The 26016-nt window shown below is 34.3% G+C and overlaps 2 protein-coding genes and 1 long non-coding RNA gene across 3 annotated transcripts in view; all 3 read left to right on the top strand.

The window, feature by feature from the left end:
* Window positions 1-26016, top strand: part of LOC132049176 (probable mediator of RNA polymerase II transcription subunit 26b) — a 90593-nt gene that overhangs the window by 6193 nt on the left and 58384 nt on the right. The gene's annotated exons all lie outside the window — the stretch shown is intronic.
* LOC132049174 (uncharacterized) lies at window positions 14406-22965 on the top strand. The gene is made up of 3 exons (XR_009413062.1): window positions 14406-15611; window positions 22340-22593; window positions 22664-22965. It is a non-coding gene; the product is annotated as an uncharacterized LOC132049174 (long non-coding RNA).
* Window positions 22982-26016, top strand: part of LOC132049173 (uncharacterized) — a 46057-nt gene continuing 43022 nt past the window's right edge. The window contains exon 1 of the mRNA XM_059439870.1: window positions 22982-23301. Coding sequence (XP_059295853.1) covers window positions 23083-23301 — 219 coding nt within the window. The 5' untranslated portion in view covers window positions 22982-23082. The remainder of the gene's footprint in view (window positions 23302-26016) is intronic.

The following is a 26016-nucleotide window of genomic DNA, read 5'->3' as shown; positions in this document are numbered from 1 at the left end:
AGAATTAGTGAAAAAATAAAAATGAAGAAAAAAGATGCACAGATTTGTTAATCATTAATAAAATTGCAGGGGCAAAATCGTAATTTAAATTTGAAAGTAGAAATTTCCCACTTTTAGTATAATATATACCCCTGAACTATCGAAAAGGCCAACATACCCTTCGTTATATTTTGTTCAAATTACGCCCCCTACAATATATATTATCGCTCAAATATACCTTCACCGTTAAAACCGTTCCAGCCAGTAACCCAATCCCACGTGACATTAAAATTTTAATGAGGTGGGCACGGGCATGCCACTTCATCGACCAAACTCAATTTTTAGCCCCTCCCTCTCCTTCCATATCATCTTTTCACTGTTAGTGGGTTGCTTCCAATTTCCTCCATGGCTGGATGTAGAACATCATCTGCCATGATATATTCCCCTGTATGAGAAACATCGTCATCCTCGTCCACCCCGCCATTTTTATTTACAAACAGAGAGTATGAGAAACCAAGAATAGAAGCATTCAAGAAAAAAAAGAAAGCATTATTGAACAACAAAGTACAGAGGAAAAGGATGAACCTTTAAGTATGCCTTTTCCAAACTTTATTTATGAGAAAAACTCCAAGCAACTGTTCGTACAACAACGGCTAAAATGAATCCGCTACTAAACTCAAACATTGACCACAATCAATGCAAAACTCGAGCAGAAACTCTCGAATGGAGCTACTGACGGACACCTAGTTGACTCGACTCAGCATTTTAGAGCTTGTTTGACGGAGATTTACATAGTACTCTGATGGTGCAGTTATGGTGAAGAAATGGTGGTTTACAGTGAGTGGATAGACGAATGGAGATGGTCACTATAGGGTGGCTGTTTGACTATGGTGTTTTCATAGTTGTGTTTAGCTATTACAGTGCGTAAAAGATGAAGGAAAATAATCTTCTTCTTGGAGGTTAACGGTGAAAGATGATATGGAAGGAGAGGGAGGTGGCAGAAAATCGAGTTGGTGAATACATGACGCCATATCATCCACCTCATTAAAATTTTAGTGCCATGTGGGGTTGGGTTTCAACTTGAACAACTTTGACGGTGGAGGGATATATTTGAGCCAATAATATAACGGTAGGAATATATTTGGATCCAAATTATAACGAAGGGTATATTTGACCCTTTTTGATAGTTCAGGGTATATGTGGCCCTTTTCATATATATATATATATATACTAGTTACACGAGGCCCGTGCTAAGCCCGGGCCCAAACTCTTATCAAAGTTTCTTAGTCGGCTAATTAAATAAATTTTAACCAAAAGATTATAGGAGAATTAGCAAATCCGAAAGGGAAACAAGTAACTCGACATTTTTTAACGCAATGTGATTTAAATTATGTAAAATAATTACAACTTGGTGAAAATTATAAATTGAAAATATTGGTATTTTTCTGAATGTGTGAACATGTGATCTCTTTATTTATGGAAATAAATTCTTTTTTTCTTGCATTTATGCTTTAATTTCACTCGTGATATTTCATGTGGTAAGAGTTTATGCTAGTTAAATGTGGTGATTTAAGCTTAGTAATTTAGATGAAATTAAGAAAGAAACTAACATTAAATGAATCTCAAGAATCAATTTTGCCTTCATATATAGTTTAAACGCTTAAAAATAATAATTCTCGAGTAAATTTCAATTTTTATTACATTTTGTTAGTTTTTAATTATCAAAATATCAATTTTAAAATATTAAGTTGATCTAATTCAATTTAACTTCAAAGTTTAGTCAAATTGACTATTGTGAAACGAAAAGCACCACATAAATTGAAACGACGGAGAATAATTAGTAAAATCTAATAAATGCTCCAGTTGGAAATATAAAAGTGGCTCCAAAGTTGCCTAAATTTTGCCAAAACTTATAATGACAAATAGCGTAAAGGGCAATCTAATATCTTCTTCGGTCCATATTATATGGTGTTTTAGCTTGGACACACCCTTAAGAAATCACTTATATCCCTAAAAAGGAAGAAGTGTTTTCACTAAGTAGCCTTGATTAAATACAATCGTATCTCTACTATAACGACATCCGTATATAATAACATCTCTATAACAAACAAGTTTTTTTTAAATCGATTTTTAATATTATATTTTACTTCTCTATAACAAGATTTCACTTATAACGAATAACCAACTTTATAACAATGCGCTCTTTGTAAAATTACCCCCATACTAAAATTATCATATAATATGAAGCGGAGGAAGTAAAGTGCAAAAAAGATTCATAAATAGTTACTAACAATAACCAATTACAGATGTCACGGAGGAATGGACTTAGGAGTGCAAAATTAATTAGCAATAACCACGTGTGTAGCACAATCACCATATGAAGAAGTTATTATAGTACATATATGACGTCACCTGTAAAAATTGGACTAAGTGCCTAGGTATTATCACAAAGGACCTGAGGGTGCTTTGATTTTTGCACTAACATTCTATAATAGATTGAAGTAATAAAGAATTAAAGCAGGGGCAAATTTGAAAGAGGATGCCTTGTGGTTGCTGAGCCTTGGTTGAATTTCAACTAAGGACGACAAAAACTTTTGATTGCCCCTTATTACATATAGTAATATATTGCAAAAAGTTTTTATTTTAAAATTTTAAAGTAAACGCCGACTCTTCACCCGAATTTTGAAAAGACACATGTATCACACATTTATTGCATCGTATAAATTTGATTTCGTGTAAACATGTTGCTAGCTCAAAGCTCGAAGTGAAATAAGTCATTTTCCAACAATTTTCACCAGTTAGGGACAACTGCTTAGTAAATAACTTTTTATTTTATTTTAAATTTCTCTTGTTAGCTTGTGGAATTTTTAGACTACGGTATAAAGATCTCTTTTGAGTAGATTGAAAATCTTATAAGAAAACGTTATACCATGGTGTAAAACTTTGTAATTTATTTAAATGTTAGACGACCGTCTAATATTTTGTCTATAAGGTTGAGAAATGTATGCACAAATATTAGATTCAGTCTATAACTCTATATTATTAGAAAGAGTAATTTTATTCGCACAACTTTTGAAAATAGGAATAAAGTCTGCTCACCAGTGTTTTAAAAGGCGAGGGCGTAAGGCAGGGCGTTTTACGTCTGCCTCAGTGAGGCGTAAGCCCCGAGGCACGGGGCGTAAGCCCCATGGGATTTTAATTTTTAGTATTTTATAAAATGATATAATTATAAATACTTTTAAATAGGTGAAATAGCGTAAAAAATTGAAGAAAACTATAAATAAGTGATATATATATATATATATATATATATATATATATATATGCTCCATCCTAAAAAAAAAAAAAACTAATTAGAACAATCTATTATATATATGCTCCACCCCCACAAAAAAACTAATTAGAACAATCTATTATACGCTACTTACAAGTACAAGTGACTGCTCGTTACTTTTTTGAGATAGTAGAAGACAAGATAAATAAATAATTGGAAAAGAACATATATTAGGCATTCTAGCAATAAAAAAAGGTCTAACTTTTAAATTTAATGTTTCAGTTCCTTTTTAAAATATTTGAGTAATTACATATTGACTTTTGAGAATTCGGGCATTATACTAAGGACTTATTTAACAAATTTCGTTTTAGTTTGAAGAAGTTTTCTGGGCTTACGCCCCAACACGGCCCAACAAAAAACACTCGCCCCAAATGCCCGGGCGTACGCCCCGAATTGCTGGGCGTTCGCCTTTTGGGACTTTCGCCCCGACCCATCGCCCGGGGGCATTTTTGATACGCCCCGCCCCAAAGCTCGCCCCGAAAACGCCTTTTAAAACACTGCTGCTCACACGCTCCATCTTTCTCACCTCCTCGTATGAAATTTAAGTCATGGCTGGGTTTGGAATAGGAAATGTTTTTATCCTTTTGAAATTTCCCACGAGATTTGCTCGCATTTGGAAAAGGAGTTATTGGAGTCTTTTAGTCCATAATTTGCCTCTTAATTCTCCGCTGGCTAAAATAGTTAAAACTTACTCTATCGAATTTAGGTTTATGCTTTTCCTAATAAGTTAATGTAATTATTCTAAAGTATGTGTACAGGGGCAAATTTACATATGTACTACTTAAATTAAGCAACCTTTGCCCACTTTTTAAGCTTTTCAAAACGTCTTGCTTTTTCCATTGGATTGAGTAAATTTGCACACGGGAGTCCACCAATTTTGTGCGGTAAAGGCGTGGATCAAAAGTGCAACAAAGGGCAAGGTGAAGCAAATTTCAGACAGTACCAAGATAAAATCGGACCTACCCACTAAATACTTCTAAAAGAGCAGATCAAACAATTATTGTGATTATAGATAAACTGAGCTTAACTCTTTCTGAAATTCCAGAAATGGTTGCATGTTATAATATTCGTTCACACTTCATTAATGATCTCATTGAATGAGGTCATTTGATGATGTATGAACAAATATAATAACATACTGATTCTCTTTGTCCCCCATGCCAAGTGAGGTTCTCTTGGATCACAAAGTCAAACTGTCCTCCTGCATGTGAGGTTCACTTGGATGAACGAGGAGAGTGGACGAAGTCAAACAAATTAGATTGTAACATTGTCCAAGAAGATATGCATCCATTTCAGAGTTTTTTTTTCTTCATTTGGCTACTTTTTATTTTATTTAGATTTCTGCTGTTTCTTTTTCTGAGGGGTCTGAGTAGGACAAAGTTTTCAAACTTGTCACATTCACACCTTTTATTTGTGGCATTAAGATACAAAGTAGAAATGCATGTTACAGAGAATATTGCGGAGTTTGGAAAGTCCCCTTTGTTCAATGTGCGATTGTTAAACAGTTTGTGTGTACATATACATAATTGTCCTGGACACGTGTGTTGTATGTTTGTTTCATGTCAGTTTGTGTAGACTCATTAGAACAATGTATGTGGAACGATATATAATTGCTAACACATGATAAATGTAATTTCCAATTGAACATAATTGACAGAAATTTAAGGAATTACTTTCTGACACGCACCTAAACAAATCATATTAATTGCTTATATAATTGTCATTTATCTGAAAATATTTGACCAAGTGTGTCATTACCATAAGCTTATTACACAAATGAGAAAAATACTACACTCTTTTAACTCTTGCTGAAGCTATAATACAACAGACCTCTTTATTGACCAAATTTGAAATTCACCAAATTAAAGGCAGCCACCATAGTTTTACGGCGTCAAGTACACTCAAAAGGAATTTGTTATTTTAACTTAAATTAAGTGGAAAAAGAAAATAGCAGAGAAAACAATGAATTCTTTTCCTTGACAAAAACAAATAAAATAATTTTCAAAATGTAATGAAGATGCAGAGCATTAGTAACACTTTCTGATCAATTATGGGTTTTTTCTTTTCTTGTTGTTGTTCTTCTTCTTTTTCGATGCTTCTTTCTTCTCCAGCCTCTCTTAGGATATTCATTCACAAATTTCAACATGACTGATTTTCATATAAGAAAGTGATCGCTTATAAAGTAATATTAAGTATTAACAATAATATACAAGAAAGGAAACGTATTGATTAAAAAGCAAACTACTAATATTTATAGACAAGATAGTGGGATGAACCTTCCCCAAAATAGAGGCACTCCAGGATATAGTATAGTAGAGTAGTGAGTGCATAGAGACGTATACTTATAATGCAGCTTGTTGTTAATAAGATAAACTCCAAAAGGAATGAATATCCGTATATCATAAACATGTAGATTGATCTCATAATTCTGATATCAATATAGACCTCAATACCGACAGCTTGAAAAGACTTAATGGAAGAATAACCATCTAAAAATACTTTGTAATATTGTAGATGAATTTGGTATATATATATATATATAGTTTTATCAATTGCAACTTTACAAATTCTTCGGTTTAAGATTAAAGAAGAGAATCTTGGTTAATGGAAGAATCAATTCGTTTTTATTGTTTCATTAATTACGTATAACTCTTCAAGTTCTTCGGTTTTCATATTCACGAAGAGAAGTTTGGATAGTATGTTGAGTTTTTACTTTTACGTGGCATTTATTTGTACTTTCAAGTATTGTAATAAATTTCAATTACTTCTGAATTTATTAACTATGGTCATGCTTTAGAGTTTAGAGGATGCTCAGCCTTAACTCTGCAATTACTTCTGAATTTATTAACTATCGTCTTACAACTTAAAGCTAAGCATGTGAATGGGTCCCACATTTGTCTTAAATTCAATTAATATAACTTTTCATTTTTTATTATCTTTAACGATTGTAATACTCCATCTGTCCCAAAAAGATTGTCCTCCTTTCCTTTTTAGTCTGTTCCAAAAAGATCGTCACCTTTCTATATTTAGAAACAATTTAACTTTATGAGATGATTTACAGCCACACAAATATTTATGCTTATTTTGGACCACACATTTCAAAAATCTTCTTTTATTTCTTAAACTTTGTGCCCAGTCAAAAGAGGACAATCTTTTTGGGACGGAGGGAGTAAGAGTAATCACTTGGACTTCTCTTTTATGAGATGTTCAAAATGATTATGGACTTTTGGACTTCTATATTTAATTGAAATGGAAAGAATTAGTGAAAAAATAAAAAATGAAGAAAAAAAGATGCACAGATTTGTTAATCATTAATAGAATTGCAGGGGCAAAATCGTAATTCAAATTTGAAAGTAGAAATTTCCCACTTTTAGTATAATATATACCCTTGAACTATCGAAAAAGGGTCAAATATACCCTTCGTTATTTTTTGAGTCCAAATATGCCCCTACAGTTATATTATTGACTCAAATATACCCTTCACCGTTAAAGTTGTCCAAGTTGTAACTAAACCCGTCAATCTTTTAACCGGTTCAAACCGACGGAGGGAAAACCGAATCGTTAACCGAGTAATCACTTGATTTTTTTGGACTTCTCCGATCGATTTAATTTTTTTTTTTAATTGAGATCCATTTGCAAAAAATGGCCGTTGCCAAATGGTCCCAAACCCATTCCCCCCTCCCCCACCCCCTCCCCCACCCTAAACCCCTCTCCATTTCCATTTTAATCCACACCAATTCACTTTCTCTTTCTATCAAATCTCAATCTCTCAATTATAGTTACTTTGAAAGAATTAAATTTCTTTCAAATAAATATTATAAAGTCTTATTATAGTTTCAATTATTAATTTTGCAATTATAATATTGTTGAGTTGGTGATTTTGCAACAATCCGAAGTAGCTTTGGTGGATTTGCAATTCTAGCCGCTTTCACTTTGTTGGAAATTAGTCCGGCAATTATAACATTATCTAAAGCAATACAAAGTGTTTTTCTATTAAGTTATATGCTTAAGTTATACTACATATACCGAAAATATAGTAAGAATATACTTATATATATCAATATACTAGGTTTTATATATATACATATATATATATATATATATATACATACAAATTTATAAACTTAGAAAAAAATTAAGCTATAAATAACTTAAGTTATAATATATAAGTTATAAGTATATATAGTATACTTAAACATATATATATATATTTATATATATATATATATATATATATATATATATATATATATATATATAACCTAGTATATTGATATATATATAAGTATATTCTTACTATATTTTCGGTATATGTATATAACTTAAGCATATAACTTAATATATATATATATATATATATATATATATATATATATATATATATATATATACACACACACATACACGTATATGCCGTATTGCCGACTTGTCGTTAGCCCGTTAGTCAAAAATACATAAACTTTACTTATAAACTTATATAACATATATAAATATACCTACAATATACTAATAAATACTATAATATATATATATATACTATACAAAAAACAAAACAAAAAAAAAGAGGTTTTGGACAATTGATGTGACATTTTTTCTAACTTGGCCGGTTTGTTAACCGATTCTTGACTAGTCCGGTCCGTTTTAAACTTAACAGGTTTAGTTGTAATCTGGTCACGTGCCACTAAAATTTTAATGAGGTGGGCAATATGTGACATGCCACTTCACTGACCAAACTCAATTTTAGCCCACCTCCCTCTCCTTCCATATCATCTTTTCACCATTAGTGGGTTGCTTCCAATTTCCTCCATGGCTGGATGTAGAACATCATCTGCCATGATATATTCCCCTGTATGAGAAACATCGTCATCCTCGTCCACTTCCTGTTTTTTCCCCCGCCATTTTTATTTACAAACAGAGAGTATGAGAAACCAAGAATAGAAGCATTCAAGAAAAAAAGAAAGCATTATTGAACAACAAAGTACAGAGGAAAAGGATGAACTTTTAAGTATGCCTTTTCCAAACTTTATTTATGAGAAAAACTCCAAGCAACTGTTCGTACAACAACGGCTAAAATGAATCCGCAACTAAACTCAAACATTAAACACAATCAATGCAAAACTCGAGCAGAACCTCTCGAATGGAGCTAATGACGGACACCTAGTTGACTCGACTCAGCATTTTGGAGCTTGTTTGACGGAGATTTACATGGTACTCTGATGGTGCAGTTATGGTGAAGAAATGGTGGTTTACAGTGAGTGGATAGACGAATGGAGATGGTCACTATAGGGTGGCTGTTTGACTATGGTGTTTTCATAGTTGTGTTTAGCTATTACAGTGTGTAAAAGATGAAGGAAAATAATCTTCAACTTAGATGTTAATGGTGAAAGATGATATGGAAGGAGAGGGAGGTGGCATAAAATTGAGTTTGGCTAGTGAAGTGGCATGCCACATATTGCCACCTCGTTAAAATTTTAGTGCCATGTGGGGTTGGGTTTCAACTTAGACAACTTTAATGGTGGAGGGATATATTTGAGCCAATAATATAATGGTAAGAATATATTTGGACCCAAATTATAACGAAAGGTATATTTGACCCTTTTTGATAGTTCAGGGGTATATTTGGCCCTTTTCATATATATATATATATATATATATATATATACACACACACATTGCAAAAAGTTTTTATTTTAAAATTTTAAAGTAAACGCCGACTCTTCACCCGAATTTTGAAAAAACACATGTATCACACATTTATTGCATCGTATAAACTTGATTTCGTGTAAAATGTTGCTAGCTCAAAGCTCGAAGTGAAATAAGTCATTTTCCAACAATTTTCACCAGTTAGGGACAACTGCTTAGTAAATAACTTTTTTTTTTTTTTTTTTTTTAAATTTCTCTTGTAGCTTATGGAATTTTTCAACTACGGTATAAAGATCTCTTTTGAGTAGATTGAAAATCTTATAAGAAAACGTTATACCATGGTGTAAAACTTTGTAAGTTATTTAAATGTTAGACAACCGTCTAATATTTTGTCTGTAAGGTTGAGAAATGTATGCACAAATATTAGATTCAGTCTATAACTGTATATTATCAGAAAGAGTAATTTTATTCGCACAACTTTTGAAAATAGGAATAAAGTCTGCTCACACGCTCCATCTTTCTCACCTCCTCGTATGAAGTTTAAGTCATGGCTGGGTTTGGAATAGGAAATGTTTTTATCCTTTTGAAATTTCCCACGAGATTTGTTCGCATTTGGAAAAGGAGTTATTGGAGTCTTTTAGTCCATAATTTGCCTCTTAATTCTCTGCTGGCTAAAATAGTTAAAACTTACTCTATCGAATTTAGGTTTATGCTTTTCCTAATAAGTTAATGTAATTATTCTAAAGTATGTGTACAGGGGCAAATTTACATGTGTACTACTTAAATTAAGCAACCTTTGCCCACTTTTTAAGCTTTTCAAAACGTCTTGCTTTTTCCATTGGATTTAACAGATCTCTAATCGGACATAGCTGGAGCTTAGTGTACCGAATTGCTTTTTTTAGTCAAAAGTTGATGAGTAAATTTGGACACGGGAGTCCACCAATTTTGTGCGGTAAAGGCGTGGATCAAAAGTGCAACAAAGGGCAAGGTGAAGCAAATTTCAGACAGTACCAAGATAAAATCGGACCTACCCACTAAATACTTCTAAAAGAGCAGATCAAACAATTATTGTGATTATAGATAAACTGAGCTTAACTCTTTCTGAAATTCCAGAAATGGTTGCATGTTATAATATTCGTTCACACTTCATTAATGATCTCATTAAATGAAGTCATTTGATGATGTATGAACAAATATAATAACATACTGATTCTCTTTGTCCCCCATGCCAAGTGAGGTTCTCTTGGATCACAAAGTCAAACTGTCCTCCTGCATGTGAGGTTCACTTGGATGAAGGAGGAGAGTGGACGAAGTCAAACAAATTAGAGTTGACTAAAATTATAATTAACAGAACTGTTGACTCATTTGTCTACAAAAAGGATTTGAACAGAGATGAAGTAGCCATCCAGCAATCTCATCATTTAGTGCATCTCTCCATTGACCAAAACCAAGTCTCTTGCTTCCTTTACTACTGGTGACAGAACTCTTCAAAAGGTTAGCACATCTGTATCTATCTCATTACTTTGTTTTCTTCTAGTTATGGAGAATATGACTCACATAAAGTTATGGATTTATACCTTTTATTTGTTCCTCTCTCCGTTTCAGTTTGTCTGTCTTACTTTCCTTTTTAGTTCGTTTAAAAAAGAATGCATCCTTTTTTTTTTTTTTTTTTTTTTTTTTTTGTAACTCTTTAATTCCAACTTCCACATGGTATGTTTAAAAACACAAGATTAAAGGACATTTTGGTACATTCCACGTATTTTTAGTTTAATACCACAAGATTGAAAAGTCTTCTTTACTTTCTCTCACGGGCGGAGCTAGTGAAGTAGCTATGGATAACTTTGCTCAAACCCTGTACTGTATTAAAAAATTTGTCTAATATGTGCTATGGGCAAGTAATCTATTCAGAACCTAGTAAGCAAAAAAAAATTATAGTTCAGAACCCATAAACTAAAAATCTAGCTCGTCTCTGATCTCACTGTTTCATTCGGGGAACCGTTGTGATATTTGATTCCAACAAAAAGGGTAAACCATAGCTTGAACTTCATTCTATTATAGTGGGCAGTGCTATAAAAGTTGTATGATAATGTATGAGTCTACTTTCTTCAGCTAGAGAATAGGATTGAGGTGCAGTCCTTAATACCTTGTACTTTGGCACACAAACTTACCATTCACTGAATTTCGGTCCACTTTAAAAATCGAATCATTCAACACTTAATGAGCTTCTCCTTCAAGATTTGAAATAGTTAACCACATTTGTTTTTGGTGACCAAATAAAAGAAAAGACTTAGATCTCTCAGCTTGGTAGGAGTTATTTGTTGGCCTCAAACAACGCAAAGATACTGGTGTGATATTGTCTCCTTTGGAAGAGCTTATATGTAGCTTCTTCTTTTTCAACTATCAATATGAGACTTCATTCGCACAACCAATATCATTGTTGTCCTGTTTCCCATGCATAATATGTTCAAAAATTTGTTCACATTTGACATGTAACTTTCTTTATCTCATCCACTTTTGGCCTTCTTTTTTTTCCTTTTGCAGATACTTTCTGTATTGTTTTCGGGCAAATAAACAACAAAATCTCTCAGTTGGATCACAGTCATCGTTTTGTTTTAGTAGAACCTCATTTCCAGTATGTTTAAGAAATTTTTCTTTGCCTTTGCTATGAAACATTTTTTATCTCATCCACATTTGGCCTTTTTTTTTTGCAGATACCTTCCGCATTTGTGTTCGGGCAGAAAACAAAAAAATCTCAGTTGGATAGCAGTCATCGTTTTGTTTTAGTGTAACTTTATTTCCAGTATGTTTAAGGAATTTTTCTTTATCCCTGCTATTTAACTTTCTTTATCTCATCGACATTGTGCTTTAATGTAATTAATTACTGTACCTAAGTTTAGGCTATGATACTTGAATTTCATAGCTGGAAACAAATAAGAAGGGATCCCTATAATCGCTGCACAAAATCTTCTATTACAGCTCATGCCGACATCCTCCCTCAAGTTGATGCATAGATGTCTTCAATGCCCAATTTGTCTAATGAGCTGTAGAAAACCTTGCTTGATGCTGCCTTCATAAGGAGGTCCACCCACTGATCTTCTAATTTTACAAATGGCTATTGAACTATTTTGTCTTCAAGGTTTCCTTGATAAAGTGTTGATCCGCCAATCGTCACGCCCGAACTCCGGGCTCGGATGTAATCGAACCGTTTGTGTGACCGAGAAGGGATCTCTCAACATGTGATATCAAAACATAACTAATTTATAAAATAAAACTAACACATGCCGATTAACTAAAAGTCTCACCGAAATATCATAATGCGGAAATACTTAGACAATGCAACATATACGAAAGTAGCCAACATGGCTAAACCAAACAATCGAACGACAACAAGGCTAACATAATAAATATCTCCCTGTCTATGAAGTTGAGTGCGCAATAATAGAGTCTATAAGCGGACATAATCGACAACGCCGAAGGAATTTGGGGCTAATAGCCGTGCACTCCCTTAGGCCGAGTGTCTAATGTTAGTCACGAGATGCGGTGGGCCCCCAACGGATAAAAGGGACATCGACACATTTTGAATTGTCTTTTGGTATGTAAAACAGCGAAGCAATAAAATCTTCGAAATCAAATCGCTTCAATAGCAATAGCGAAGTAGAGTTATGAATACTCCACCTACTGTGTACGAATCATCTCTTAATCGTGTTTGTATATGTGGGGCCTTGCCCAATAATAAATGCACGCCTTGGCCTCGGCCTTTAGTGCGTCGAAATGGCTCGGCCATGTGTATACACAAGATATTTTGCGCCCTCGGAGCAAAATCACATATGTATAATTATGGTTAATTAATAAGACCGAGAATTACGTGTGAACAATCTTTGATAGACATCTGGTAGTAGAAAACACCGTTGTTTCAATCTTGAATTTCTAGTGAGACTCATGTGGTAACAATACATAAGTCTATAAAGATTACGTCTTTGAGTTCATGATATTCAAATTGATAACCATGAACGAATTAGAATCGCAACCCTAAGATAACGGTTCAACATATCATAAAACCGAGGGCTAAACCGTATTACGAGTCAATCGACAAGTATGAAGAATGAGGCGTAGGAGAATCATGAACATTCCCTAACGTAGATAGTTAGCCTCACATACCTTAATTCCAGCCTTTGAGCGAAATACAATGTTCGTCGCCCCTTTCAACTTTGATCTATATCAATACAAGCCAAAGGGATTCTATATTAGCAATAATATTCATGCTTTGGTCATCTAAGCATTTTATCAAACACTTAGTGGGCATAAAGCTCCACAATCTCCATTAATGGTGTTTCTTCACCCAATTCCCATTCTATTACTTCTAGGTGATTCTACAATCTCAATTAGATGTAATTAACATCATTCTCCATCACCCATATCATTATAACAATCTCGAAGTCAACAATCCAAAACTCTAGCATAGTTTATATAATCCTCTTTATCAAACCCATTTACTATTCTCCCAAGAACTCATCAATTCACAACTATACATGATTAGAGAGTAGAAACATTACCTTTTGAAGTCCAATCCTCTTGAATTCGGGTTCTAGGGTTTCCACATCCAACAAAAATGTTCCAATCCTAACTCTATGGATTAGAAGAGTTTACTCAAGTTAGAAAGGGATTAGGGACTTAAATTCACCCTAGAATCATGATAAAACTTACCTTGTAGGATTCTTGAGGCTTGGGACTTGTTCTTCTTGACTTTAGGTTAATTTTTCGTGAATGGGGTGCTGGGAAAATAGACCCCAAATCTTAAATATAACTTAAAACGCGTAAACCCGACCTTTTGACTCGAAACTGACCCGTTTCGCGATGGTTCCGCGATGCGGGTGCATCGCGCAACATTCTGAAGCTAAAAACTCAGAGTTGCACAATCTCTCCGCGAAGCGGGGCCATCGCGCGCTCTCTCACGCGCCCTCACGCGCCCCGAGAAGCGACGGGTGTTTGTTTTGCACAGTGTTAGGTAAAATGGGCATAACTTCTTGTACATAACTCTGTTCAAGACCCATAATATACCGTTGGAAAGATATTTCAAAGGGCTACAACTTTCATCAAGGAAGGTTCCTCAAATTCCCAACGGATTTGCACGAAATTTGACTGGAAGTCGACGTATCGAAAACTTAGCCGATTCTATAGGATTTCAAGTGCTTTACTATTAGCCATATTGAGATGATCATATATCCTTGATCCGATCTACGATTGGCTTGGTCCTTATATCGTTAGAAAGGTATTTCTACATACTATAACTTTCATTAAGGGTACTTTCCCAAATTTCAAACGATCAAGGAGTTATCGCCGAAGTAGGTGTATTAACCATTTTCGCAAAACGTTCAAACCTTCAGTTTTTCCGCTAAAACTCTAATGCTATGAGTCTAAACTTAGTTCCAAGATGCAGGGTGTTACATCAACATTTCAACCAAAGAAGCTCACAAAGTCCTTTAACCATGCCTCTAAATGCAACCTCTGCACTCGACAACACAATTACCTTTTCCTTCTTACATCTCCAAGTGACTAGGTTTCCACCAACAAAGGTGAAATATCCTCATGTAGATTTTCTGTCAGTGATACTTCCAGCCTAGTCGACATCCGTATAACCATCAAAACTTGAATGATTATATTTCCTAAACATAGGTCCCTTTGCAGGAGAAGACTTTAAGTACCTTAGAATTCGAAGTACAACATCCATGTGTTCCTCGCTAGTACCAAGCTGATGGCACAGGCAATATCTGGCCGTGTATGAGACAGGTAAATCAATTTTCCTACGAGCCGTTGATACCTTTCTTTGTTTGTGGGTATCTAGTTTGAGTGTACTCCCAGTCCATGGTTTTGAACTATTGGAGTATCTGAGGGCTTATATTCAAGCATCCTATTTCAGCTAGCAGATCAAGTACGTATTTCCTTTGTGAGAGAAAAATGCCTTGACTTGATCGAGCTACTTCGATTCCCAAACAAGTATTTTAGTCCTCCCAGATTCTTCATCTCAAATTATGTTGCCAAATGCTTAGGCAAATTAGATATCTCCTCTGTGTCGTTCCCTGTAATTATCATGTCATCCATATAAATAATTCAAGCAGTTACCATCCCTCTCCGGTGCTTCAAGAATAGAGTATGGCCTGAATTGCTTTGATTGAAGCCATGCTTCCTCATAGCCAAGCTAAAATCGTTCAAACCACACTCTTGGTGATGTTTATTTTTCTTATCTTAATTTGTTCTTGCTATAAAACTTTCTTTATCTCATCCACATTTTGCTTTTCATTCTTTCTAGATACCTTCCGTATTTGTGTTCAAGCAAAAAACAAAAAGCAAAAAACAAAAGAATCTTCCAATTGAGAGATATCAATCATCATTTTGTTTTAGCAGAATTTCATTCCCAATACATTAGATCTACCTTACTGATAAAGGTATGTTTAAGAATTTTTTCTAATTTGTTCGTGCTATATAACTTTCTTTATCTCATCCACGATTACCTTTTCTTTCCTTTCAGATACCTTCCGTATTTGTGCTCAGGCAAAAACAAAAAACAAAAAAACCTCCCAGTTGGATAGGAGTCATTGTCTTGTTTTAGCAGAACATCATTCCCAATACTTAAGATTCTTCTACCTTACTGATAAAGGTATGTTTAAGAAATTTTTCTTAATTCGTTCTTGCTATACAACTTTCTTTATCTCATTTACGGTTGGCTTTTCTTTCCTTTTAGATACCTTCCGTATTTGTGTTCGGGCAAAAAACAAAAAACAACAAAATCTCCCAGTTGGATAGGAGTCATTGTCTTGTTTTAGCAGAACTTCATTCCTAACGCAAAGACTTCTTCTACCTTCCTGATTGATAGAACCTATGAGTCCACCAAAACAGTCCAAGGGACCTGGTCCCAGAACTATTTTCACATATAGAGACAGAAAGTAAATAAGACAAGATATTTACGTGGAAAACTCCTTGCTCAAGGGATTAAAAATCACGGCTTACCCCGGTAGGATTTCCAACTTCACTAAACTGAGCAATGTTTCAGATTACAATCTTTTTGCAACCTGGGAATTAGACCACTAATCCCTCCCCTTACAATACCTCTATTGCAAGCACACTCTTGACTAACTCTACTCAAGCACCAAACTGATTCAACTAACTCTAGCTGAACCTTAACACCACTATGACTAACTCTAGCCAAGTGTTTACAACAAAAGCTTGATAAAAACAAAACACCTACAAAACCCTTCTTGAAGAAATGTAGGTTTACAATGTAGAGATCACAAAGACAAAGACTAGACAACTCTAGGACTCAAAACATCTTCCGTTGTTGGGATCTGGTCCTTAAACTTGTCTTAGCTTTGTTCTTGAAAGCACCAACAGAACTGTGGCGGCTGCACTTGTATGGATTTGGATTTCTAGGTTTTCAAGTGATGGGTTAAACAATGACAGCATGTTGTTTAAATAGGAACTCAAATGAGAGCATGTGAGGATCATGTGAGAGGCATGTGACCTGGATAGAGACATTACGCTGGTCTTTTGCTTTTAGCATGCTTGCGAGTTCTTTGAAAGCGATTGTCACAACTTTACAGTTGTCATGTAACGTACAGTGCCCAGGGGACCTGATCAAGGACCTGTCCTTGGCGTGTTTGTCAAATCATCAAAACTATGCAATATCATAACTCATCAATTTTTCCCTTTTTGATGATGACAAACTTGTAATCATGGTAAACTTTAGCATGAGAGTGTTGACACCCGATTTTGTCCCTCCTTCCCTAAATATTTATTTACATTTGTAGTAATTTCGGCAATTCAAGAAATAATTATTTGCATTTTTTATTATAATTATTGACTTTCACTAATGCCAGTATTTTATTGTCTTGTTGTAGTCATTACACCTATCTTATTATCGTTACTACTATCACTATTATTATTATTATTATTATTATTATTATTATTATTATTATTATTATTATTATTATTATTATTATTACTATTATTATTATTATTATTACTATTATTTTGTTATTATTATTATTATTATTATTACCAGTATTATTATAATTCGCATTTTTATCATTTCGGCATTTTACCAGCTTAGGCACGCGCATCGCATCTATTTTCGCACAATTTAATAATAGCGTTTACTTACTGTTAAACCTTTCAAAGTATTATCGCACGGCTATTTACGACATCATATAATTTTATTTCTTATCGGAGTATTAATAAATACATATTTTTTATGTTAGGTAATATTTTAACACACAACAGAATATAGTAAATCAAAATAGGTCCCTCATTTAAATTTAGAAGCCCAAATTACTTTTCTATTTCATCCAAATTTCGAGCCCCTTCATCCCAATTAATCCATAAACTTTTCGGACCAGTCCAAAATTCATTTATCTGGTCCATTATCCGACCCGACCCGCTTAAAACCGAATAGAAACCACTAGGGTTTCTATCCTTTTCTCATCAGCCGCACACCCCCCCCCCCTTCCCCTTCTCTTTCCTCTCTCTTCTCTCTTCTCTGACGCCGCCCTCTCTCTCCCACGCTCCTCTCTCTTTCCTCGGCCGAAAACGGCGAAGCCACAGTCACCTTTCACCTCGTCCGGACCATGCGTACGGCCAAATTCGGAAAGGGAAATTAATGCCCTGTACTCCCTCATCAGTTGAAACAACCGTTGAAAGGGATGGATTTTCGTCTTCTTCTTCTTCGTGGTCTGTTGACAATCTGAAAGGTTTTAATTGATTTTGTTCACTTGCGAAATTCAAATCCCTTTCTATCAGTCCCTTTTTCGTATTTTCGGGTACAAGTTTTAATGGGTTTTTGTTCCTTTCTTCGTGGTCTCTGATGGTTGTCATAGTAGATTTGAACGTTATTGACCAAAAATCCCGCCTAATTTTCAATTTCTCAACCCAAGCAAACCCTAGATAAACCCTATAAATAATCTCTAGTTGGAGGGTTGAGGGGAAGGCTTTTGGTCATGGAAATCCCCTAAAATCGGCAGTCTTTAGCCACTGAAAAATCCCTTCAAAAAGTTTTAGTTTTCAGTAGTCATAAAAAATTCTAAACATCGAGTCAAAAAACATTAAATCAATTTTCTGTTTCTCCTCTGCCTCTGTATTGCTCCGAATCCCAGCACCGCAAGCCCGAATTTGATAGTGTTCGAGCAGATATCGAGACCGTCACCTCACTTCGCTGCACCCGAAGAAGGTCAGTCAACACCCCTTTTATTTCTTTATCCATGAATTGAGCACTTTCTGCTTTGTGTTATGTGTTTTTATGTGCTTTACATGCTTGTCAGTTAGGCAGTGTGATAATGCTGATAGGTGTAATTCCCGTTCTGCTTAGATTAATTTGGTTTAGTTCTTGTTTAGTTTAAGCTTAGTATGTCCTACTCTTTGGTGGATAATTTGATCCTCGTTATGTCGTGTGAATAATACTAGCATATGGTTAGCATCTTAAGGCTGTGTGTGACCATTACCTTCTCTGTTTCAGGCTGTGGTTTATGTTCTTAATGCGTTGGTAGTTATTTATACGTGTATAGTGTTCTTTGTTAGCTGTTGTACGCATTTGAAAGCATGTCTAGCAAGGTCAAGTATCGGTTTGGTCTGATGAAATTTAGAGATTGATGTTTATTATGATTTAATGGTTTTTAATCCAAATTGTCCTTTATATTTCGAATGAGTCTATTGTCACCCAAATATGTATCCGCATACATATCATTCCTTTGTTTGCTTTGGTTCTGGTTCCTATGCAATCATGAGTAGCTTGATATGTGTTTGTTTTGCTTAATATTTTAGTTGGTATGACATTATGTTTAGTCATTGGGTCTAATGCATTGTAATCAGTATAAAATTGCGCTCACAGTGGCCTAGTCTGTTTGATTCGGAACTGTAAATATAGTTGAAGGAGAAGGACCCTTCTGTTTTAGTATTTGAATTACCTGGTTTGCCCGAGTTAGTTTAATCCATTTGAAGCCTTATACGATAAGTCATTCTATAATTGAGCATGATTGCATGTTTGTCTAGTTTAAATCTCCTTTAACTGCATGTTTTAGCTTAAGCCTATTTGAACAATTTCCTCATTTATAAAGGGTCTCGTCCTTCCACTGCCTTTTCATCCGAGATGGGTAAAAGTATGACTTATGAGAGTGAAAACTAAGTCTGTATACTTGAAGGGAATCAGATTGCTATAAACTGTTCTGTGCTGTCTCTTAATGTCTTGCTTGTCAATTACTTGGCCTTTATCTTTGGTTTATTGGCTATGTGGTATGTCATAAAGAGGATACCATTTGATTAGATTACTGTTTAGGCGATTGTTGGTATGCCTTAGTTCTCAGCATTCGATTGAGTTTAAGCCTATGGTTTTAAAAGGGTAAATGATAGATTAATGATGGTATGAGCATGAATATAGATTGCCAAGTGTTTGTTGGTTTTACTCCTCTTTGCATTGCGTACAGTTTGGATTGGTTTTATTGTGGAATTGAAACAAAACTCCAGATCTGTCCTTGTTTTGAACCTTAGAAAATGATTAACAAAAACATGTGATTTTCGAATATGGTTTGTGGCACATCTGTTGGTGCCTTTTTGTGTTGTTTGTATTCTTTGAAACCATAATCAACTGGTATAAGATTGGACAGGACAAGCCTTCTTGTAGGATTAGATGCTGTCATACCAAAAAAAAAAAAAAAAAACTGCCGAGATGATTCCTCTGAATGCATTTGAGTGTTTGGCAGTCTTAATAATACATGTTCCCTGATTAGAAATTGAGAGCTGATGTTGGTTCCCTTTGGTATAATTCCCTCCAGTTAAAAGATGATATTTTGCTATAACTCTAATATTGTAAGCCACTGGCAGTGATGATATTTTGCTGTAAATATTATTACCCTGCCTTGACAATAATGTAGATTATGAATTAAAATGGGCCTACATGCTATAAAATCCCTCCTGAATTCAGTAGATATCTGCATATCATGTTCGGACTTGGCATGCATCATGAATTGGCAGCACACTTTTTTAAAACTATGCACGAGTAACATATACAAAATGTCTTATTTGAATTTTTCAAGTTGTTGCCAGTATACTTAGTCTATGTTATGTGCATCTTCGTATGAGTAAACAGGTATTAGCAAGTCACGTGCATAGTTTGTTATCAGTTTGGTTTTGTTTAAAATTTTGTGCGTTGTTGCTAGCATATCTCAGTTGAATGTATACACGATGTATACTCAAACATACATAGCATGTATATAGGTCGTTGATTTGTTTGTTTCGAATTTTTTACGTTATATATAGTCGTATTTATGGATTATACACTAATCGCTATCTTTCTTTTATGCATGACCATCGCATACGAATCCGAGGGACTCGTTCTTTTTCCGCAATCGGTGTTGGGCTAAGAACCCAACGCAACCTTCTCGGGTCATCCCCCCATCAGTCCCGTCCGCAGCCAAAATAAGCAGCATAAAAATTCTGGGCCAAAAGCCCAAATAACAAAAGCAACAGCAGCAGCCATCTATAATTTACTGGGCCAAAACCCGGTAGCAATTGGAGCGCAGCAGCAGTCCTAAGGATGGGCTGAATATATTTCACTTATTATCCCTCCATTTTATGCGTTTAATTTGACTTGCATGACTAGTATGTTGTTTGTTACTTTAGATGAACTTTAATGAAGTTAGGGGGGTTTTAGTTTAGTAATGGGTAGTTAATTTAAGGAAAACTAACAATTAATTCCATAAGTGTCATTTTCTTCCTTTTATATTAGAGTTATTCATAGTAGCTTAATATTTACTTTCAAGATAACTGATTTTCAAATAGCATGTTTTGAATTAAAGGAATTATGTTTTATTTATTTCTATCTTAGAAATTTCGAAACATCACTAATACGCAAATATAAGCTCAAATATATTTTATAAATAACTCTTCAAGTTTGAATTAATCATGCATTTTTCTTAATTAAGCATAGTTAATAAAAGGTAATGAAAAGGAGAAAGAAAACTCCATCTTGTCTATGTTCCTAAACTGCAAAATCAATTAATATCTCATCATTTGAGTTGTTTCAAATATTTCTTACAATATTACATAAACTTGCATTTTCTTCTACCTATACGCAAATTATCATATTTTTGCAAATCTTATTTTTGAATAACATTAGCATACTTGCACTTGAAGCATTAGCAACATTTATAAGCTTTATTTTAAATAGCATTTAAAATCTTCTTTTATGCAAGTTACTATATTTTTATAAGCATTATCCTAAATAGTATCATTATTGCTTTCATTTAAAGTCTACTTTTATAAATTTTCTTCTAAAATAGCATTTAAAGTTATTTCTTATGCAAATTATTATTTTTCTGTAAATTTTATTTTAAACAATGTTATTACATTTTTCTTTAAAATCTTAGCAATATTTCTTAGCCGTTTTTATTAAAATGTAAACACTGCATCTTTAATCTTAATTAATTAACCTAAGTTTGACCGGTAAACCGTAGTTAACGGATCCTAGAGGATGCCTAACCCCTTCCCTTTAGGATAATTAGAACCCTTACCTAGAATTGAAAATTAAGCAGACCATTAACGGAGGTTTAGTTAACTTTACCTTAGTTAATAATTAGGTGTCCTAATTCACCCTTAAAATCAATTAGGTGGCGACTCCTTTAAAATAAGCAAAAAATAGAAATCACCAATATGTTGTACCTAGTTTAACCCGTTTAAATGGGGTATAACAGAGAGTATGCAATTTTTCATTTGCACCTATAGGACTAGGTTCCCCCTGCGGAATAGACCCTCAACAACATGTTAACATTTTCACCTTTTACATTCAGCCAACCATATTAAGCTTATTTGGGACTAGGTTCCCCCTGTGGATGTGGCCCTCAACATCGTGTTGACATTTTCACTTTTCATTTGCATTCACTGTGCAACATAGGAGTAACTAACAAACTTTCTTAGAACAGTTAGTCATATTGATAAAGAATGATCAAGAATCAATCAGTTAATCATATTGATCATCAATTAACATCAAATCAAAATCTTCTCCCTTTTGGCATCATTGAAAAGAGCCATAAGATTGGAACAAAGCCTAAAGAAATTCAGAAATATTAGCTCAGGCCATATGTGCAACTCAGTATGAACAATAACGGAAGCAACCAAAGCAATACTTAAGGATAAGCATATGCACAAATCAGAGAGATTTCCATTGTAACTGGTTGTTATTTAAAAAAAAAAAAAAAAAAAAAAAAAAAAAAAAAACACTTAGCAGTCAATTGTAGCACAAACATACAAAATAAAGTTGCCAAAATGCCAATATCATCATTAGACCAAAACAAAGGATCAACAAAAATAGGGACAGGGTTGAGGAAAGGAATCATGGATTTGCAGGTTTGGTGGGGTTGAAAGCACTGAGCATCCTATCTAGCCTGTCATCGAAAGAATTGAACCAGGTGTTCTATCAAGTTTTCTTGAGTTAGAAGAACTTGATATGGCAGGTTGAGTTGCAGTTGAATGGGAAGTCGAAAATGAAGTAGAACAGAGGAGAGATGTCTCACTTGCTGAACTAGAGGTGATGCAAAATTTGACCACGCTAAGAATTATCATCTCTGACAGATTTATACCAAAAGATGGAAGTCTTCCAGGTGAGCTAATGAAGTTCTCTATACTCATAGTGTCGTCTGATGAACTTACGGATTATCATCCTAAATACAGATAGTGTGGTGCAGTTCAGATGCAGAGCATGCTGTGTATTGGATTCGCAACATTGTTGTGGGTGCTGAACATGTCGTGTTGCGGGAAAGTGTAACAAAATATGTAATTGATTTATTGGCTAGCGAAAGTTTCCAGCAAGTGAAGAGCTTAGATGTTGGCTTCTGTAATGAATTGTTGTATGTTGCAAATATGTCGAATTTGATCTATCCCTGCAAGGCTGCAAGTCAATATAATTGTTTTGCCACCTTGAACGCCTTAGCATCAGAAATTGTGAGGAAACTGTTTATTTTCTCTCAATGCCATTAGTGTCCACAACTTTGCCACTTCTTAAATGTCTAAAAATAGACTCGTGTAAGAAGTTGGAACAAGTGTTCCTTCTGGAGGAAGATAATCTGAGTGGTGGGCATGGAATTAGCCAGATGGATAAGGTCAAGTTCCCTAGATTGGAGAGAATAAAGCTTGAAAATTTAGAGGTGCTAAAGAGTTTCTGCAACGGGACTCACAACATCAAGCTCCCTAGCTTAAGTACCATGCATATCATGAATTTACCGAACATCACAGGATTCTTCTCCAACAATGACAACCTTACTACAGAACTCAACCAAAGTGCTAACATGCATTTCCTTGTCAGAAAAAAGGTGCGTAACTTACCCCTAATTTACTTATAATCAGTTATTAATTTTACGTTGATTTCCTTTGTCACGAAAGATACCACTAGTAATTATGAGCGAAATTGTGGCTTGCTGCCTCTTAACAAGTGGACATAGTATTGTAAGGGTATTAAGTGGATCCTATTTAACCATTAGAGTAGCATGATGCCGGAGAAAATAATTTTACCTTCATTTAAACCGAGGATATGGAGGTCGAGGATTAGAGTAGAAAGTTAGTAGGTAGTTAAGGGCTATCTAGTTTTCCTTATCAGTATTATTATTATTATTATTATTATTATTATTATTCTATTATCTTATTATTTGATTTTTATTATTACTTGTTTCCTTTGCGTCGTTTATCGCATTATTTGTTGTTTCTACTGTTCTTCTCTACATTATTTTCGACATGACTTCTTCACTTCTATATTTCCTTTTCAAACCTGTTTTAAAATACTTTACTTGGCCGAGGGTCTATTAGAAATAGCCTCTTTATAAGGTAGGGGTAAGCTCTGCGTACACACCACCCTCTCTAGACCCTACTTGTGGAATTACACTAGGAATGTTGTTGTTGTTTAAAGCGAAAAGGATTCTGGGGGATTTATTTAATCTCATATGTGCAAATATAATGAACACGTTACTGATCTAGCGATTAAAGTTTTAGACATAGTTTTAAGGCCAAACTCATATTCACCATTTATACCACTCAAGATTTGTCCCTATCGTTGACACCAAACTTTGGCCCTTCACATTTTTTCAATAGGAACACCGATTAAACATTTTTTCTCAATCTTCTCTAAATTCCCAAGCGCATATTATATGGCAAAATAACCAATCAACAAGGGACACCTAGAAATTTTATTTTTAAAAAGAAAACATTTCTTTATTCTTTTCACATCTGATTTTCTCTCTCATGTTATCTTCTGGTTTTTTCTTTCCCCTCTTTATTCTTCTTATTCTCTTCCATTATTTTTTCTCTTTTTTCTTCTCTTCTTGGTGTTCTAATTTTTCTTCCCATGGTGATTCTGGTAGTTGTGAAGCAAATTATGGTAGTGATCATGTCATGATCTCTTTTTTACACCTTGGCGATTTAAAAACTATTAGATTAATCATACATGCAAATCCTGAATTTCGAAGAATTGCTCAAGATATGTTTCCCCATCTAGTGACCTGTCTGTGGAGAAAATTATAGGTGAAAGTATGAAGTGAAATAAAGGAATTGAAGTGATGGAGTGGAAAATTGAAAATGATACCTCACGCCCTCAGATGCTGTGTAGGACACTCACTAGTCAGCGGAAAGTGTTTAATTGGTACGACTTTTGGAAGGTATAAGTGTTCAATTAGAACTAGGCCTAGTCCAGGTGACAAAATGAAAGTATCCGACAAATTTAGTAGTAGAATTATAGAAATAAGGTTAACATGTTATGAATGTGTCTTAATGTACAATTGAAATTCTCGGTGGTAAGAAACGCGATCGTCAATTGAGGTGAAATGCAGACCTTTGCTCAAGGATATATAAACACACCAAGATTGTAGGACCTTCTAATAAATGGCGAATCCTTTCCGGGGAATGACATAAATAATTCCTAACGCCATCAATTTAAGGAGCAGGTTTGTTGTACAATTCCTTAAATTGGTATTACAATCAAATGTACTAATGTTTGTCTTTGTCCTTTCGACTATTTGTTCCATGCCACTTCATCTATGCTGCAAAATTTCCTTTTCAAACTTCAAGAAAGTGCACATATATTTACCCGCAAGGGTGGCCGAGTTGGTTGAAGGTCTTAAGTTCGAATCCTCCTGCATGCTTTCTCGGTCGAGCTTGTCGCACGGGGTTTGCCTAGTGCGGTTTACCTCTCCTGTGATTTGCAGGCTAGTATACTAGAGCGGGGTTTACCTTGTGCGCACCGAAGGGTAGCGATTGCGGGTTCCCTTGTCATAAAAAAGAAAAAGTTGCTCACTTCGTAATCTTGCTTTGATAATTGGACATTTTAAAATTATAATTATAAAGAGCATACAATCTATTAATTGGATAGAGATAGTACCAATGTATTGTATTGCTTCAATTTCATAAAGTACCCCTTTTCTCCATGACAAATTAAATTCCCAATAGATCAGCCCAAGCTCTATAGTTTTATTTCAAACTAGTTTAGCGTATGTGCGTTGAACGTGTGTATCGCGTCAATGTAAAAATTGTGTTATTCCTTTTATTGTATTGTAATCAACTATCATACATCATATTAATGGATAATATTCTCTGTTTATATAAGGATCGATTAAATCAACTAAGATTTTAAAAAAAATTGTTCAAGGAAAATATCAATTTTTTCTCAATTTCCAAATTTTTGGGTTTATATATTCATTCAATGATTAGAGAATTCAATATTATTAGAATTATTATTATAATTTAAATTTTATACTGGCTAACTATATCCTTGGATTTACCATGGTACACATGTGAAGCTCACGTGGGCATAATTTTTGTTTAAATAAAGAAAAAGAAAAGCACATAAAAGTTGACTATCATGTGATCTACTTCACTCATCGGCACCATCTTCATCTAGTTTTTTTAAATTTAACTGACAGAAAAAACACAAGATATTATCAACAAAAGTAGAATTTATTGCCAATTGTTAATTTTTAGCTATGTACTTACACAATTGAAGTAATTAATATAGATAACTCACCATACACTTAAGTCATAGA

Source organism: Lycium ferocissimum, chromosome 3 (assembly GCF_029784015.1).
Source record: "Lycium ferocissimum isolate CSIRO_LF1 chromosome 3, AGI_CSIRO_Lferr_CH_V1, whole genome shotgun sequence".
In the NCBI taxonomy this organism is placed as follows: Eukaryota; Viridiplantae; Streptophyta; class Magnoliopsida; order Solanales; family Solanaceae; genus Lycium; species Lycium ferocissimum.
Note: the sequence above shows the minus strand (reverse complement) of the source record. Positions and strands in the feature narration are given on the sequence as shown.